This window comes from Salvelinus fontinalis, chromosome 7, assembly GCF_029448725.1.
Source record: "Salvelinus fontinalis isolate EN_2023a chromosome 7, ASM2944872v1, whole genome shotgun sequence".
Classification (NCBI taxonomy): Eukaryota; Metazoa; Chordata; class Actinopteri; order Salmoniformes; family Salmonidae; genus Salvelinus; species Salvelinus fontinalis.
The window spans coordinates 50,528,057-50,546,181 of NC_074671.1; the positions used below are offsets into that span (position 1 = coordinate 50,528,057).

At 43.5% G+C, this 18,125-nt stretch overlaps 1 protein-coding gene across 4 annotated transcripts in view; it reads left to right on the top strand.

The window, feature by feature from the left end:
* The window catches only part of LOC129859633 (nck-associated protein 5-like), a 157,551-nt gene that overhangs the window by 31,124 nt on the left and 108,302 nt on the right, over nt 1-18,125 (top strand). For all 4 annotated transcript variants that reach the window (XM_055929666.1, XM_055929667.1, XM_055929671.1 and 1 more), the window contains one exon: nt 9,695-9,768. In XM_055929666.1, the coding sequence (XP_055785641.1) occupies nt 9,695-9,768 (74 nt within the window). The remainder of the gene's footprint in view (nt 1-9,694; nt 9,769-18,125) is intronic.

Here is an 18,125-nt window from a genome sequence, read left to right on the forward strand (position 1 = left end):
GATTTATAATGGACAATTTTGGGATTGCGTAAACAACAGTATTGTGTAAAGGCAGGATGCAGGGCCGTGTTCCAAACGGAATAACTACAAAAAGCACCTTATAGTTGAAGACTCTTTTTTGAGTCATAAAAATGAATTGAAATGACTTAGGAACTGTGCACACTTTGGAGAGGTGTGTGGCCACTTGGCAACACCAGTTAGACCTCGCACTCAAACACTTGTCATTTTTTTGTTGTCTTATGCTGCAACTGCCCCAAGTTTTCCAAGAATATCCTTAGCATGTTACTGAATGTATCCAGAGTATTTTCTTGTGTCAGGTGAACAGTTTTGTCCTCACCTTTAGTCTAATAATTTTCCCAGATACTCGAAAATGTTCCCTTTTATATGCTGCCATGGTTGTCCATATGCTTTCCATATTTCTTCTGTAAGAAACATTTCATTTAGCCCTATCCGTATAGGCCAATTCTCACGAGTGTAAAGGGTTAAGTTATTTATGAAAGTTGACTCATTTTGAATACATCTTTGGACTGTATGCTATTATCGGCAATAATCCATCTTTCGATTTTACCTAAAATCTCATTCACACTTTATATACAATTTCTAAATCCTCTCCACAGAAAAGAGAAAGTGAAAATAGGCCAACATTACAATAACAATAACACACTTTTATAGAAAGGATAATTAGCGGGATAACGGTACGTCATATAGCTTTTCAGCATTTCGTGCTGCTCAGATATTAGGCTTTTATTCCCCTTAATCCCCCCCAAATCACTTGACTGTGTGTCACTGTGTGCTCAGCAGACACCGAGTAGCCTGTGTGCCACTGTGTGCTTAGCAGACATGCCGAGTAGCCTGTGTGCCCAGAAATCTACTAGAAACACATGACATGAATCCCATTAAAGTGGTCGAAGAGAGAGAGCGAGAGAGAGAGAAAGGAAATTGCCTCTTGAGAAGGCTCTTGTTGACTGACAGTCATCACTTAGCGACTAATGGGCTCATTTTGCATATATATGGGATGGCTTCAAAGAACACATATAACAAATGTCCAGACTTCCATGGACTTCCATGGACTTCCATGGACGCTGCACATATAATAACGGAGGTTGGTTTACTTCATCCTCATACAGTGTCTATCTGTATCACAAGATTAACACTAACATAGTATGTTAACACTTTTAGGTTAGAGTGCAAAGTTCGCTGATACATACAGTATCAATTTGATGTTCGGTTTAGCTGTGGAATGTTGGATATTGCAGGTTGAAGGCTGAAGGCTTTATGCTGTAGGCATAACACTATGTTCAGATACACCTTTTCCTCCCTACTGTAATATATGACAGGAAATCGCCCTCTGCACCGTATCTGCATTAAAGCAATTTAAGACCCGAGGGAGGTCAAAAGTTACGACAACCAATCATTGCTCACATTTCTCATTCCTGTTTCAAAAGACCTTTATACACACTACACAGGCAGGCATACGCACACATACGCACACGCGCGCCCACACACACACACACACACAAACACACATATTGCTGCCACCAAAATAGAAAACGTATCTGTTGTCTATCACTGTCACTTAAAATGGAAATATGGCTTGTGATGAGGATGAGAGGCGGCAGGGGGAATGACAACGGTGCAAACAAACAGCGTTCCCGTTGTCACATTACCATTCTGTCAGGCTTCAGCATTCCTGCTACATGCTCCCCGGCAACAGGGAATCTCCCTGGCATTCAGGACCATTCCAGTGGGAGAAGAGATTTGGAAATCAGGCAGAAGCAGATCCTAACCTTCCAGCTCCACCTTTTCTCGAGGAATGTTTTGCCTGCCTGCCTCGACATCTGCCTAACACATGGGTCAACCTAGAGACAGCGTGTGCCTCCAAAATGGCACCCTATTCCCTATAGAGTGCACTACTTTTGACCAGATCTCTATGGCACCCGATTGCACTACTTTTGATCAGGACCCTGTTCAAAAGTAGTGCACTATATGGGGAATAGGGTGTCATTTGAGACACAACCAGCCTAATCAATAAATCACCCAGCAGATTAAACAGAGAAAATATACTGTAATAAACCTGAAGCTGTGGGGCTTATTACATTGATAATACGCAAGACAGGTCAAATGGTGGAGAAATATATATTTATATGTATGGAGAAAAATATATCTAACAAAACATACTCTCGGGGGTCGGGAATTTGCGTTGACGAGACAAAGCTATATTTCACTGTGCTCCTTTGTTATACCGTGAATGTGTCCTCAAGTCTGGCTTCTCTCCATCCGTTGCTCTCATAACGTCGGCAGCGAAGACTATAATAAGCGCTGGCTTGGATTTCGCTGTTTTACTGGTGTCAGGCTAGGCGAGGCGGTAATAAAACAAGTCACCAACTTCATGTGTCTGGGGAGGATTTCTTGTTGTTGTTAAGTTTTTTTGGGTGGGAACAAAAATATCTCACTAAGCCGACTCACTCGGGGATAACACTAGCCTAGCCGGCTCAGACCTTTCTAGCGCTTTCAGCACCGTTCACTGGACAAAACAGTGAGCCGGAACGACAAACCCCTCATTGACAAGGTGTGAATTTAGCCGATACACAATGATATGCATGTACAGTATGTGCAGCTTCAATAAGGTGAGAGGTAATATAAAGTGAATGGCTGCTGTTTGAGCAAAGCGAACACTGACTGTAAGTGAATATCGCTTGCTGAATGTGCCTAATGTGTCTCATTTCCCATGAAGCTAAGGGGTAGCCAGGCCACCTGATCGCTGCGGCTCTCGTTAATATGTTGGCAGAGCCAATTGTGCATGGCTAGGCTAGGTGTGGTGCCTGCCTGTCAAAGCCTGCACAAACAGAAGCTGAGATTCCCTCCGGTGGATCAACATCTGGTTCTCTCTCTCTCCTCTCACTTACCTGTACTCACAAACTCTGCTTATCCTCACTGTGTGTTTCTTTCTTTCTTTCTTTCTTTCTCTCTCTCTCTCTCTCTCTCTCTCTCTCTCTCTCTCTCTCTCTCTCTCTCTCTCTGTCTCTGTCTCTGTCTCTGTCTCTGTCTCTCTCTCTTGCCATTTAATTTCCGTCACCACCCCTCCTGTTCTAAATACACCATGATGGATATTAGTCTCCAGACAGGCATAACAACTGGCATCCCTCAGCCTGTAAAGTCTGGCCACAGATCTGTCGAACTCCTTTAATAAGGCTAGGCGTCCCGCTAGCTGGACAACTTCCGGTGACACTGGAGGGCCCGCAATTCAAATAAATAATCATACAAATTATGGAAATTAAACATTTAGGTACATACAAGTCTTATATAGGTTAAAAGCCTAAATTCTTGTTAATCTAACTGCACTGTCCGATTTACAGTAGGCTTTACAGCGAAAGCATGCCATGCAATTCTTTTAGGACAGCGCCTCACATCAAAATATTTTTCCACCTTGCACAGGTTTCATAAATTCACAAATGGCAATTAAATATTCACTTACTTTTTGAAAATCTTCCTCTGATTTGTCATCCAAAGGGTCCTAGCTACAACATGTAACGTTGTTTTGTTAGATAAAATCCGTCTTTAAATCCCAAAAAGTCTGTTTAGTTGACGCCATCGATTTGAGTAATCCACTCGTTCAACATGCAGAGAAAGGAATCCAAAAAGCTACCGCTAAACTTTGTTAAAACAAGTCAAAATAGGTTTCTATTAAATCGTCAGATACCCTAAAATGTAATTAAACTATAATATTTAATACGGAAAGAAGTATGTTCAATAGGAAAACGATATTAGCAGGTGTGTGTCCTCTTCATCACTCACGCATACACAAATTTCCAAGTCTGTGTCCCAGTATAAAACTCATTATTCTTCCTCGTTTTGGAAGAAACAAGCCTGAAACCTTGAACAAAGACTACTGACACCCAGTGGAAGCCATAGGAATTTCATACTGGGAGCTAGATTTAATGATTTCCCTATACGTTCCATTGGAAAAGCATGGGCATGGGTTTTTTTCCGGTTGGTTTTTCTTTGGATTTTCTCCTACCATATCTATTGTGTTATAGTCTCTTACATTATTTTTTAAATATCTACAGACTTCATAGTGTTTTCTTTCCAATGGTACCAATTATATGCATATCCTGGCTTCAGGGCCTGAGCAACAGGCAGTTTACTTTGGGCACATCAGTTAGGTGAAAATTGAGAAAAATAGACCCTTTTTAAATGAATGGCATGGTCCTAAACATCAATATGGCTTATGAATTCAGTGTGTATTTTCACATTTCACCACCTGCTTTTATATAACGTTTTAATATGAATTGAACATATATAAAAAAATTAGAAATAAATATTTGTATTTCTAATAGACCCGTTCTTTAGGCGCTCTACCCTCCACACGTTTTCTGAGATACTGTCAAACAGAGGCTCTATGTTTAGTTCCCAAATGACATACAGTAGTAGTTGCATATGCTTCATCTCTACACAGGTTGTACTATGAGTTGTTATGGAGTGGGCATGTCAGGTTGGATTTATTCCATTTTAAAATTTTCTTGAGTATGATTTGCTTGGGGAACAGGCTTGGCTACTGTTCCACCACATACTGCACAGGAATGAATGACCCACTCTTTGACTAGCCAACTGAGCGTTGGAAGGAGGAGAGAGGAGACAGGGGCTATTTAAGTGTTGAATATATCTTAATGTTTGGAAAGATAATCTGACAGATTCGGATTCCTGACGACCTGGGAGGTGTTGATGTCCGTCTGTTCTGTGTGTTTGTGTGTGTGAGTGTGAGTGTGAGTGTGAGTGTGAGTGTGAGTGTGTGTGTGTGTGTGTGTGTGTTTGTGTGTGTGTGTGTGTGTGTGTGTGTGTGTGTGTGTGTGTGTGTGTGTGTGTGTGTGTGTGTGTGTGTGTGTGTGTGTGTGGTGTGTGGTGTGTGGTGTGTGGTGTGTGTGTGTGGTGTGTGGTGTGTGGTGTGTGGTGTGTGGTGTGAGTGTGTGTGTGAGTGTGTGTGCGTGTGTGTGCGTGGTGTGTGTGAGTGTGTGTGTGTGTGTGTGTGTGCGCGCACGCGCGCTGGGACTAGGACAGGCAAGGTGCTGTAAGAGGACATCAGATAACTGAAACCCACCCTAGAGGATGAACAGGCTTCCTTTGTGTCATCAGGTAATCCATATACCCAAATCTGTCCCCGTTTGCATGTGGTATGCAAGGGATGAATTTAGCATTGGAGGCTTTGTCTACCTGGTTCAGCCTGTTCAATCTTTTACACTGGCGTTTGAAAGCACTATGTTTTCTGCAGTTTTTAGATATGTTTTAAGAGTGTATGGAATTGTATGTTACTCTTCTAATGTTTTTAACCCTTTTATTAAAGCTTTTTTATTTGAATGGTTGCTCTCAGTGTGAAGAACTTTGTGAGTTACGTCGGTAAATGAAAAGAGCTCTACAAAATGTCATTTATTATTATTATTACTCTCGTAACAACTGCTGCAATCTGAAGAAAGCATTTGGCTTCATACTGGTGGCGTATTGGTTTCTGACGCGAAAGGCCAACAAAACCAGATCACTCAGCTCTCCGTGGCTTCTCATAGCAAATCACATGTCATCACCATAGCAACCCCTTGATAACATAGCCTTCATCAGGCTGTTTTTATCTAATCTATCACAGTCTTGGGAGGTGGGAGTTTGATGGGCAGGATTGATATGGTGGCATGAAGTCATTTTGACCTGAATAATGAGGGAAAGATGGAAAGATCATCAGTGCTGTTTTACAGATAAGCCGCTGATAACATTAATTGATTCAAGCCAGGGCTGAGGACGGATACAATGAGCAGTTTCAATATCTGTGTAACCGCCCGTCTGATGCCTAACTCTTCCTGAGACATAAAGAGTTGCGTTCGCTCCCCGGGTCAGTGCCTAGGCTTCAGCGCAGAGGGCTGTCATAGTCATGAGGTGCACGAGAGGTAGTCTTCTCAGCCATATGAGCTCTAACGTGTCGACACCCAGGAAAGTTTGTAATATCATTAATTCCCAACTAGCCATAAATATTCCCTCAGAAAGAAGTGTTACGTTCTACAGTCATAACCTTTGAGTGCCATAAGCCAGTCGGGAATTCCACATTCCATCTCCCCTTGAACGCCTCACACAGAGCAGATTTCCAGTTGGCTAAAGTGGGTCCCTAGGCCACTCTGCCATGTCATCGGGTCTCGGCCTGCCTTACGGCCAGAGAGGAGCGGGCTGGCGGTTGGGGTTGAGATAGGTCCTGACCTTGGCTTTGACTGGTCTGACAGGTCTCACTCCCAGAGGCCACTAGGCAGCTTCAAGCTTTCTTATCTCTCTCACTCGCCTGCTGCCTGGGTCTCAGATCTACAGCCCTGCCGAGGTGGGGTTGGGAGGAAATCACATTATAGATAGGTAGGACTTTAAAGAAAGCCTGAAACACATACTGACCCCATACTGCAACTGGGTCAGGGCTGTATCTGGGTTTGGGTTTTTCTCAGCCAAGACCTAAAGGAACTCATATGTTGACAGGGATATGATCCCATCCTTTACAGCCTTTCAGTATGTGTGGATCTGCCAGAGAGAGAGCCGAGAGGGAGAGAGGGAGGGCGAGACGCTCTCATGGATGAATAATGAATCTAATGTTTTATTACTGAAATTCTTGGACCATTTATTTTAAACACATTTGCGCGTGCGAGCGCATACGTGCACGTGAGCATGTGTGTCTGGCGTAAAGCAAAGCTTTTTTGGCCGGGTTTCCGAGTCCCGCAGCAGTGGGGGACAAAGCTCATTTTAAAATGTCCTAAAGATTAGGAGGCACATGATCGGTTGGAGGACTGCAGGATATGGGCCTCACAGCATGCCCAGTGGGGGAAGCCCTCTCTCTCAACAGCTCTAGCCTTTTTATCAACCCCTCTCACATACAGAGTAAACAGGAACTGAGGGTTGGCTGCCATAGGCTGCCATAGACCAAAAACATGAACAAACGCACAAAGGAAACTACAGTATGTAAGTGTATGCCTACACCAGCCAACTCCAGCTCAACAAATCCCAGTGCTCTGTTTCTCCCCTTGACTCCTACACTGAAGTTGAAATTGGATTCAGAATTTGGATGCTGGTTCATTTTTTGTCTTGTGTCCATCCTACAAAGAGAACCAGAGGAGAGGACTGTATATCGTAAAATAAGCAACATTTGCAGATAATTGCATTGGATAAGACAGTTCACAATCGCTCCCCATCAACGCTAACTTACTCGGAGACATTTTATCGCCTGTTCGTGAGCTCGTATGACTTTTAGTCCGTCTATTAACAACTTCCTTTGGTTTCTTGCCATGTAGGATTTGGTATCCATGGGATCTGCAGACACTTCGCGAATGAGCCTCGCTTGACTGTTGACTAGAGGGTTGTATAGATAGAGAAGGTATAGTCTGGTCACTGCTGCGGAGGAGTTTGAGGGCACGGTTTTACAACCTCCCAACGATTTAGCGATGTTTTCTGTAAAGGTGATATTCGGTCCTTATGAGCTTTCGTGCTATTTAGACACTTCAAGGACTTATTTGGTCTGTATCGCACTCCAAGTGTACTTTGCGAAATATGCGTTCGATAAAGTTTGAGGCAAAGGTCCATCATTTTCTCTCTCCCAATGTAGGCCCTGGCCCCCGTGGGAACCCTGAAGCTTTCGCACACAGTAAAAATGTCAGGAGTAATGCCCCACCAAAGACGTAATGTAATACACGGCAGCGTGCTCCGCATAACGTATACGAGTCAGGCCTTCAATCTTAGGTTTAAATACCCTCCATTTGACATTACGACAGGCCATTGCACATTCTTTGCATGCCTTCATGTATAAGGAGGAGTACGCCAGAACCCTATCATTAGTAGAGGTTTCCGCGATCACAACAGAGACTTAGCTAGCTGCGCTTAACGTTCGAACCCGGAACTGTAGTGACGCCTCAAGCACTGCAGTGCCTTAGACCGCTGCGTCACTCGGGAGGCCACTGGCAACTTCATTTGGTCCTAATGACACTCAGTGGGTTTAGTGTGACTGGCATCTCTGCTGGGTGTAGTGGCACCTTATGACTTCCAGATGGCCTTGGGGACACCACTGATAAACAGCACCAACACTTTGAATTATTCTGTTCAGATAGGAGGACAAGTAAGTACATGTTTGTGCATTTAACAGTTTTTCTTATAGGTTACAATCAAATGATGAAGAAAGTGAACATAAGATGATTTCATCGGGTTATTTGGATATCCTTTCTTATGAATGACAAAACACATCGTCACCTGGCCATCGCCATGTTCTTCTGGCCTCTGTCCGTGCCCTTGATGATCATTGGTCACCTAGTATGACTGGCGACTTTGGCTGGAGGTCTGAGCTTGTGCCATCTTCAGTTGGCACGGGGGCGTACTGGAGACGGTGGGCACCTGCAGTGGCTAGCCTCAGGTCAGTCCTGAAGTGTGATAATTGCCCTGCTGCCAGCCATACGGTTGCCTCCTGAGAAGAAAGCTCTTCTGACAATAAGGGTTTCTCTCTATTTCAGCTTAAGAAAGAACATTATAGTGTTCCACAATGTAGGCTATACCATATAATGTATACTGTCTGTACCATCATATTTTCCGTGTTCTAGATACACACAGTATTTTTACACTATTAAGTGTCTCTAGCATGGACAATATGCTCATGGGACGAGTCTAAACGACACTCAGCTGGGTCATCTCTCAGAGGAATTCCCCATGATTCAATTATACGTGAACCGCACATGACGGCGGTCTAAAAATCAATGGAGGGGGCGTCTGTGGCCGTGAGATAACGCTTTACCCAAGAGAGGCGTGTCACCAATACCACTAATTAATTCAAGCTAGCCACAACCACTACCGAAGGATAAATGAGTCGCTACTGGATGTTCATATGTAGCCAACCACTGATACAGTCACTATCTGCTTCTCCAAAGAACAGCTGGGTGGAATATTATGGCCAGGTGGCCTATTTATTCTCCAATAATGTCTTATACTCACTATACAGGCATGGCATAGACGAGCACATCATTAGGGCAAAGTGTCAAATAAGCTGAACATCTGTTTTTCCATACTGTTCCCGGGTCTCTGCTCATTTGGGCCATGCTGTAATTCAATAGCACACTTTGGGAGTGTGTGTGTGGAGTATGTGTGTGTGAAGTTATTCCCTCTTGACACTACACAGCTGGCCGCCTGCACTCGGGGCCAGCCAGGCGAAGTTACCCAGCGGTGCTTCTGGAGTTACACTCTTCCCTAACTCCCTGAAACGAACACCCAAAAAAAGTATTTACCCTATGAATGAATCACACCTTTTTTGAAACACAGTCCAGTTCTGCCTCAGTGTTCCTCTTCACACTTGGAAGAGGAGTGTTTGGAAACAAGACACCGGCTGGAAAAATACACAATACGCAATACACAAGGGTTTTGATCTGTTTTTTCATACTCCATGTAGGCTTCTGTCTGGTCTTGTGTCCTTTTTTTTTGTAGTTTACCACTGCTGTTGATAAGCACAAGAGAATCTCCATTGAATACATTTTTGTTAATTTTTTTTTTTACTTCTGGACTAGGCTTAGTCTGGGACACCGACCCCTGAACTTCAGAATAATCGAGACAGTGTAGGATTGTTGGGCTGTTCTTGATATTACTGATGTTTTTCATCCGTGTTTGCACATGGAATCCACCTTTGACACTCATCTCCATCTGTTGTTTACAGGAGTACATGGACGCCAACAAGTGCATCGAGGAGCTACTCAAGCAGCTGGAAGAAGAGCGGAGGAATGTCCGAAGGTAAGGGAGGATCCTCGATCTGCGTTTTGACAGCTGCTGCAAGTTGCCAATAAATATCAACAGCTGAACGCAATCTATTCTCAATGAGAACCAGCCAAACAATGTTGCTTAGTTTGGGAAGCTGCACACAATGATGTGTGTGCAGTCTTGGTGAGAAAATGCTATTGTGAAGTGATGGTGAGGACAAGGGTGCTAAAGGTGAGGAAAGACAAAGATGTACGTTCAGTCCATTTCAGTTTTGGGGTTGGCTGGGGACATTTCTCATGGAGACAATGGGGATGTGGAGAGGTCAAACCTCATGACCTTGGCTCTCAAACCTATCCTTAGACCCCTGAATGTCACACCGCCCAAAGAAAAGAGAGACCATTTTTCAAACTTCACCCCCATTATCCTATAACTCTCCATGTCAAAAGAGCTGGTTTCCCCCCATCCAGCAACAATTTTCCCCTTGAGCGAGCAGGGAGGCCTGGGAGAGGGGCCTCTCAGTGGACCCAGGGTGGATGGTGGGGGTTAGAGGTTGACCACTGACCAGGGCCTTTGCTACGGCAGGCCGGCTTTCAATAGAAGGGTAAGGAAGTGGTGTGTAAAGGAATGATTGTCTTGTCCACAGTCTCACTCACACCACTTTAGAAGAGGAGACCCTTCCTCTTTTGACCAGGAAAGTGATCTAATAGATTAGAGGGGCCTGGTTGTTATTGTGTGGACTGGCCCATGGGAGTGTTTGGGGTTTTCTCACCAGGGGCTGTTTGGAATCCATGAACTTGCTTAGACCTGGAAGGACAGTGGGGGCAATAGCTAGGGTGGCTGACCCTACGTTTTAGTGATCATTGTTTAGTTTTGTTAAGGATTTTTAATTTTTGTGTTTGCGTACATTTTTTCTGTAAGTGAAACAGAATGATATTCTAATTAGATAATGATAATTTTATCTATTCAACATTTTTCTTCCAGTGGCTCATATAACTAATCACTTACCTACAAATACTTAAAAATGACATACAGTTGAAGTCGGAAGTTTACATGCACCTTAGCCAAATACATTTAAACTCAGTTTTTCACAATTCCTGACATTTAATTCTAGTAAAAAATCCCTGTCTTAGGTCAGTTAGGATCACCACTTTATTTTAAGAATGTGAAACGTCAGAATAATAGTAGAGAGAATGATTTACTTCAGCTTTTATTTCTTTCATCACATTCCCAGTGGGTCAGAAGTTTACATACACTCAATTAGTATTTGATAGCATTGCCTTTAAATTGTTTAACTTGGGTCAAACATTTCAGGTAGCCTTCCACAAGCTTCCCACAATAAGTTGGGTGAATTTTGGCCCATTCCTCCTGACAGAGCTGGTGTAACTGAGTCAGGTTTGTAAGCATTCTTGCTCACACACACTTTTTCAGTTCTGCCCACAACATTTCTATAGGATTGAGGTCAGGGCTTTGTGATGGCCACTCCAATACCTTGACTTTGTTGTCCTTAAGTCAGTTTGCCACAACTTTGGAAGTATGCTTTTGGTCATTGTCCATTTGGAAGACCCATTTGCGACCAAGCTTTAACTTCCTGACTGATGTCTTGAGATGTTGCTTCAATATATCCACATCATTTTCCTCCCTCATGATGCCATCTATTTGTGAAGTGCACCAGTCCCTCCTGCAGCAAAGCAGCCCCACAACATGATGCTGCCACCCCCGTGCTTCACGGTTGGGATGGTGTTCTTCGGCTTGCAAGCCACCCCTGTAACGGCATTCAGAGGAAGAAGGTGAGGACCAAGGTGCAGCGTGATACGTGTTCATCTTATTTATTCGAAACTGAACACTGAATACAAAATAACAAAGGAATAACCGGAATAACAGTTCTGACAGGAGCAACACACACTAAACAGAAAATAACCACCCACAACTAACAGTGGGAAAACAGGCTACTTAAGTATGGTTCTCAATCAGAGACAACGATAGACAGCTGCCTCTGATTGCGAACCATACCATGCCAAAACATAGAAATACAAAACCTAGACATACAAACATAGAATGCCCACCCACATCACACCCTGGCCAAACAAAAAATAGAAACATTCAAAGCAATCTACGGTCAGGGCGTGACATCCCCCTTTTTCCTCCAAACATAACAATGGTCATTATGGCCAAACAGTTCAACTTTTGTTTTATCAGACTAGAGGACATTTCTCCAAAAAGTACGATCTTTGTCCCCATGTGCAGCTGCAAACCATAGTCTGGCTTTTTTATGACGGTTTTGGAGCAGTGGCTTCTTCCTTGCTGAGCAGCCTTTCAGGTTATGTCGATATAGGACTGGTTTTACTGTGGATATAGATACGTTTGTACCTGTTCCCTCCAGCATCTTCACAAGGTCCTTTTCTGTTGTTCTGGGATTGATTTGCACTGAGTTTCAAGGTAGGCCTTGAAATAGATCCAAAACTATAGTTTGTTAACAAGAAATGTGCGGCGTGGTTGAAAAATGAGTTTTAATGACTCCAACCTAAGTGTATGTAAACTTCCGACTTCAACTGTACGTATAATTACAATATTCAAATTCATGGTAATAAACCTCCTTGGAATAGACAGCTTCGCTGACAGACCTGACAGACCAGATCCTAGGGATTGTGCCGCTGTTCCTCGGATGTTGCTCGACATTGTTAGTGACAGTGATAAATTACTCCACACTTTCTTTTGTTGGGCTGAAGCAGAAACTCAGGACTGATAAAGACAGGCACGCCTCCTTACCCATATTAGGCTGTGTCTTACGGCTATTTTATCGGGTGGACTCACATTATATTCCTCCTTTTTTTCCTGGGAAAATGAAGCCAATCAATCCACCAAGATGCTGGAGAGAGAACGAATTGGATTCCACTTCAGGGCTTGATATTTCTGTGTCCTACAGACCGAATGCAAGATTATATTTATACAGTCTATCACGTTATAGGGTGGTATTACACAGATGTAGGATATTGTACCTATTATATAAGTGGAATATTGCTCTATTCCACTTATACTTCCACTTGTACTGTGTTTTCAAAATACCCCTCCATATGCCCCTCAAAATACCCCTCCATATACCCCTCAGAATACCCCTCCATATGCCCCTCAAAATACCCCTCCATATGCCCCTCAAAATACCCCTCCATATACCCCTCAGAATACCCCTCCATATGCCCCTCAAAATACCCCTCCATATACCCCTCAAAATACCCCTCCATATACCCCTGAAAATACCCCTCCATATGCCCCTCAAAATACCCCTCCATATACCCCTCAGAATACCCCTCCATATGCCCCTCAAAATACCCCTCCATATACCCCTCAGAATACCCCTGAAGAGAGACATAATAAGTCATGTCAAACTGTGTATAAATAGCAGGAAATGCGTTTTAAAATGTCCAAATAAATTCTGGGGGAGGAGCCCCGGACACCCTTCTACTGTTCTATCCCCCCCAATATCTACACCACAGTTTCGCCATTGCTATGTATTGTAATTGCAGGCTATAAACAGATTACAAATCAAACTCATTAAAACATATTAAAATGTCTGCCAACGAATACAAGAAAGCTCACTCCAAAAACATTTTTTGCCAATGTTCTCATCATATGTCAAACCCATCTGTTCCATAATATAGTCCTCCTTGTATCCACTCCTTTCCACAACACACACACACACACACACACACACACACACACACACACACACACACACACACACACACACACACACACACACACACACACACACACACACACACACACACACACACACACACACACACACACACACACACACACACACACACACACACACACACACACACACAGCACTGGCCGAGGGAGCAGAGAACAAAACCACAGTGGGGTACTGTCGCGGCATCGCTCATTATTTCATTAACTCTGATGACGTCCATGACAAACACGAACAAAGGCTCCACAGCCCTGTGTCAACATCAGATTGAAAACCTCCAAACAAGACGAGACATGTCATGATGCATCAAATGAGCTTTCCTTATGGTTGTTACGGTTATATCTGGTTCTCTCTTATCGTATCAGATATAGGTTGATTGTATGTGGAGATGATTGCCAAAAAGATAGATTCACAGTTGATGTATTTGGCCAAACAACAATATTAAGTCTATGTTATGTACATCTATCTCTACATGTGAATAGAGAGGGAATGTGGTGAAAGTGAAGTGAGTGACAGCTTTCTCTCTGTTTCAGTGAGCTATTGAATGGGGGCAGGCGTGATTTGGATGAGGACATATGGATGCTGCTTCAGGACACTAAAAAGCATGACTGGCCGGGTGGAAGGTCACGTGCCCTGTCTGAAAAGCTGCTGTGTCGAGGGAACAGAAATATATAATCTTTCTTGGCCTTGGATTAAAACAATGCAGATTTAGTTTTTGTTCCCTCTTTCTGCCAATTCCTCCTTTTCCCCTTCATCCCGTCCTTCTTGCACTCTGTCCATGTGTCTGCGCGTATGGTTGGGATTGCCTGTGGTCTTATCTTATGTAATGAAAGTGTTTTTCATTGCATACTAAATCTCCATTGACTTTCCTCCATTGACTTTCCTGTGCCAACATTTTATGTAGAACACTGTCCGTTGATCAGCCAAGTGGCCAAAACTGGTCTCACCTGGCCTTGCCCTTAGCAGATGGTGTGCGTCTTTGTTTGTCTGTGACCCCTCCACACCTTGGAGGACTCAGGGAGGGCAGGCAGGCAGGGGGCCTGCTCAGGGTAGCAGGGGGGTGGAGGGGAGAATGGGCACACTGCTGGCGATCTATGGAGGATAGTCTCTTAAGGCTATGAGGACCGGCAAGTCGTGCATCTGCAGCCCCTCCTGAATGGACATTAGCCAGGACATCTGCTGATCAATAAACTATTTATCATCTTTAGAGAGGAATTATCCCTCCAAAGTTGAGTGCAGTGGGAGGTCTGGCAGTAGGTTTTGATAGATTATCTGTCCATTTTGAAATATCTTTGTTTGGATGTATTTCTCTTTGGGTCTAAAAGTAGTAAAAAGCAACTCTTTATCATTCTCTAACGTTCAGCCACTTGGAATAAATGTATATTGTATTCCCATAGCTGTCCTTCACTTGTCTGTGTGTGTCCTTGCCTGATCAGGACATTACCACTACTCACTAGTACTGGATTATGCTTAGATGGTGAATTATAGCCACCAGAGCAGTGTGTTCATTTACCAGTTTAGCTTGCAAATGGGATTTCATCCATAGTAAATGGAATTATTTTCCTTCTGAATTCCCTCTAATTTATTTGGGCAATAATCCCTCCCTTCATGAAATTGCAGCATCTCAGTTGAAGACCCTAAGGCAGCGTTATGATCATCAAAAACAGTTCATAGTTGAGTATATGATTAAATACACCCTTTATCGAGTTCCATTTTGGGCGCAGACTGAGGGACACTTTCATTGAAAGAGAGCCCCTGTGTGTGTCGGCACGTGTGTTCATATTTATGTTCGTGTGTGTTCATCCACTATGATGATAGCAGGCTAACGGAGGAGGCTTCTCCTCCACTGATGTTAACGGCTTGTGACTGTAGCTGTGCGGCTCACTGATGTTACTACAAGGCATGTCTCGACCTCAAAGACGCCTCTGTTCCTCCACCGCCGCCACCGCCGGTCTCGGCAGATGAAAGGCTATGTAATCCTATGTGGAAGTATGCGGCCCGCTCTCCCTCTCTCCATCTCTCCCTCTCTCCCTCTCCAGATGATGAGGATAGGGCCGAGCCTTCCCTTGGTATGCCCCACAATGCCACTGCCCGCCCCAAGGCTCTGTTCTGCAGTCGTCTCACTTGGGTGAAGGCCATGCATTTGACATCTGTAATTGGATAAGTTGACCAGTCTAATGCTTTCATTTGATAATGCTAAGCCCCCACCAAAGACCTAATAAGGTCAATTGTGTATTTATGTGCCCTCCTGTGAGTGAGAGACTTAGCCTAATGCATTGATTAAAGGTCAGTTCCCCCACCGTAGTCGGAGATAAATGAATCCATTGGTTTTCTATAGAAATGTTTTGCAGAGAGATCCCCCCCCCTCTTTTTCCCTCAGAAAACTCTCATCCAATACATTTTTGTATTTGTATTTGATTGGATTCGGTGAAATATGTTTATTTTTGTAATCAGTGGTTGTTATTTCAAGCTCTTACATGTGTGCCCTGATGAAAATAGTGTACTTTGAGCTACTCAAGAGTAAATTCGGAACAGAGAACTGAACAATGCTTGAGGAAATATGCAGCATGTGCTTTTAGCCTGTATGTTCCATCTGTTTTTAGCATAAAGCTAACTTTAGCTTAGTCTAAGCTTCGTCTTAGCTTAGCTGCTTAGCTTAGCTGCTTAGCTTAGTCTTGAATCACAGTACCGTGGAGAGCTGTGCTCACTGTTGTGCATCTTCTTGCTCAATACTGCACTGTACTCTCTATTAATTGAAGATGAACTCGTATAAATAGACCAGGTGATGAAAACACTTCGGCCAATTGGTTAAGGCCTGACACTGTTGTTGACCCGTAACACAAGTCAGCCATGACTGCCACAGTACATGATATGGATCTCCAATCACTAACATCAACCCAGTCTGGCCCAGTACTGTTTATGTCCGTGGCTACTGAAAGATAGCCTGGTTAATCCAAACGGAACGCTGCATTCACCGTCGATCCCAATTGAACGCAGCGTTCAGTCTGGTTTAACCAGGCTTAACTATAGGCTAACTGTAAGAGCTCTGTGGGTCTCCCGTGATTTATCAGTATGGCCACCTGGCTAAAAACATGCATCAGTTTTATGGCGCTTATGAGAGGAAGAGGTTAATCGAATGGGTTAATGAAGCTTTTTGTTAATACATTCTGAAGGACGTGTCGTCTTAACTCGCCGTATTATCTCTGTGCTATAGTACAGTGGAGAAGGAAAGCACTTAGGCTAGTGACTGAAATGTTATGCTGGCCCATTATCCAATCACCACCCCCACCATTCAGTCCACACGGTACCACAGTAGCGTCCTCGTGGGCCATGCAGTTCTCTTTATGATGTACTCAAGGTCAATCAGAAGCTAAGTGGTCATCTACAGTCGCGGCCATTTTGAATTTGAACTCATCCTGTTACTTAAGAGAAGTGTTTGTGTGCTTGTGTTCAATTCTTACATGAACGAGGTCAATGGCTACCCAGACTATTTGCATTGTGTGCACCCCCCAACCCCTCTTTACGCTGATGCTACTCTCTGTTTATCATATATGCATAGCCCCTTTAACTATACATTCATGTACATACTACCTCAATTGGGCCGACCAACCAGTGCTCCTGCACATTGGCTAACCGTGCTATCTGCATTGTGTCCCACCCACCACCCGCCAACCCCTCTTTTACGCTACTGCTACTCTCTGTTCATCATATATGCATAGTCACTTTAACCATATCTACATGTACATACTACCTCAATCAGCCTGACTAACCGGTGTCTGTATGTAGCCTCGCTACTTTTATAGCCTCGCTACTGTATATAGCCTGTCTTTTTACTGTTTTATTTCTTTACTTACCTATTGTTCACCTAATACCTTTTTTGCACTTTTGGTTAGTGTATTTTGGTTAGTGTAAGTAAGCATTTCACTGTAAGGTCTGTCGTATTCGGCGCACGTGTCAAATAAACTTTGATTTGTTTTGATTTGGTAGGCTGTACAAAGAAGGGCTCTGTAAAATCTGTTCTATCCTCAGGGGTCTTTCCTGATTAAATAGGTTGAATAAATAAACGATATTACACAACATTATAATAAAGGGACTTTTTGTTGTGCTGCTTACAGTACTGTAGGTCCATTGAGTGGAGGTATTAGGACTGTTCTTGTGGAAAATCAGATCCGGCGAAGAAGAGTGGTCACTGTGGCCTTGTGTAATGACTAATGAACACTTTTATTGACCCAACCAACCCAATGGCTTCCACACCATTAATCTCATGATGCCTGCCATGCTAACTATGGCACCACATACACACATCACAGCGTTTGAGCCGCTACGTTGTTCTATTTTGAGCAAAATGGGTGGCATCTACAGTTGTGATGTTTTGAGTCTTTGTCAGTACAGTATATTAGGTGAGCGATTATTTCCTGAGATGTTTTGAGTGGAGTTCCTTGGCTTTATTATCAAGGTAAGCTAGTAGGCTAAACAATGTTTTTGCTCTTTTGGACGTATTCACCAAAGCATGCAGTTGTTTTGACTGACACGGTCGCTTTGAACCGTTTGGAGAAACATCCTTGTATTGAGATGTGTGGCGAGATAGAGGAGGTGCAGGTCTGGCGCAGTATGCTTCTGGATGTCACAGTAGCTGCATCTGTGCTATTCACCTCCAGCCAAGTACCAGACTGACTCA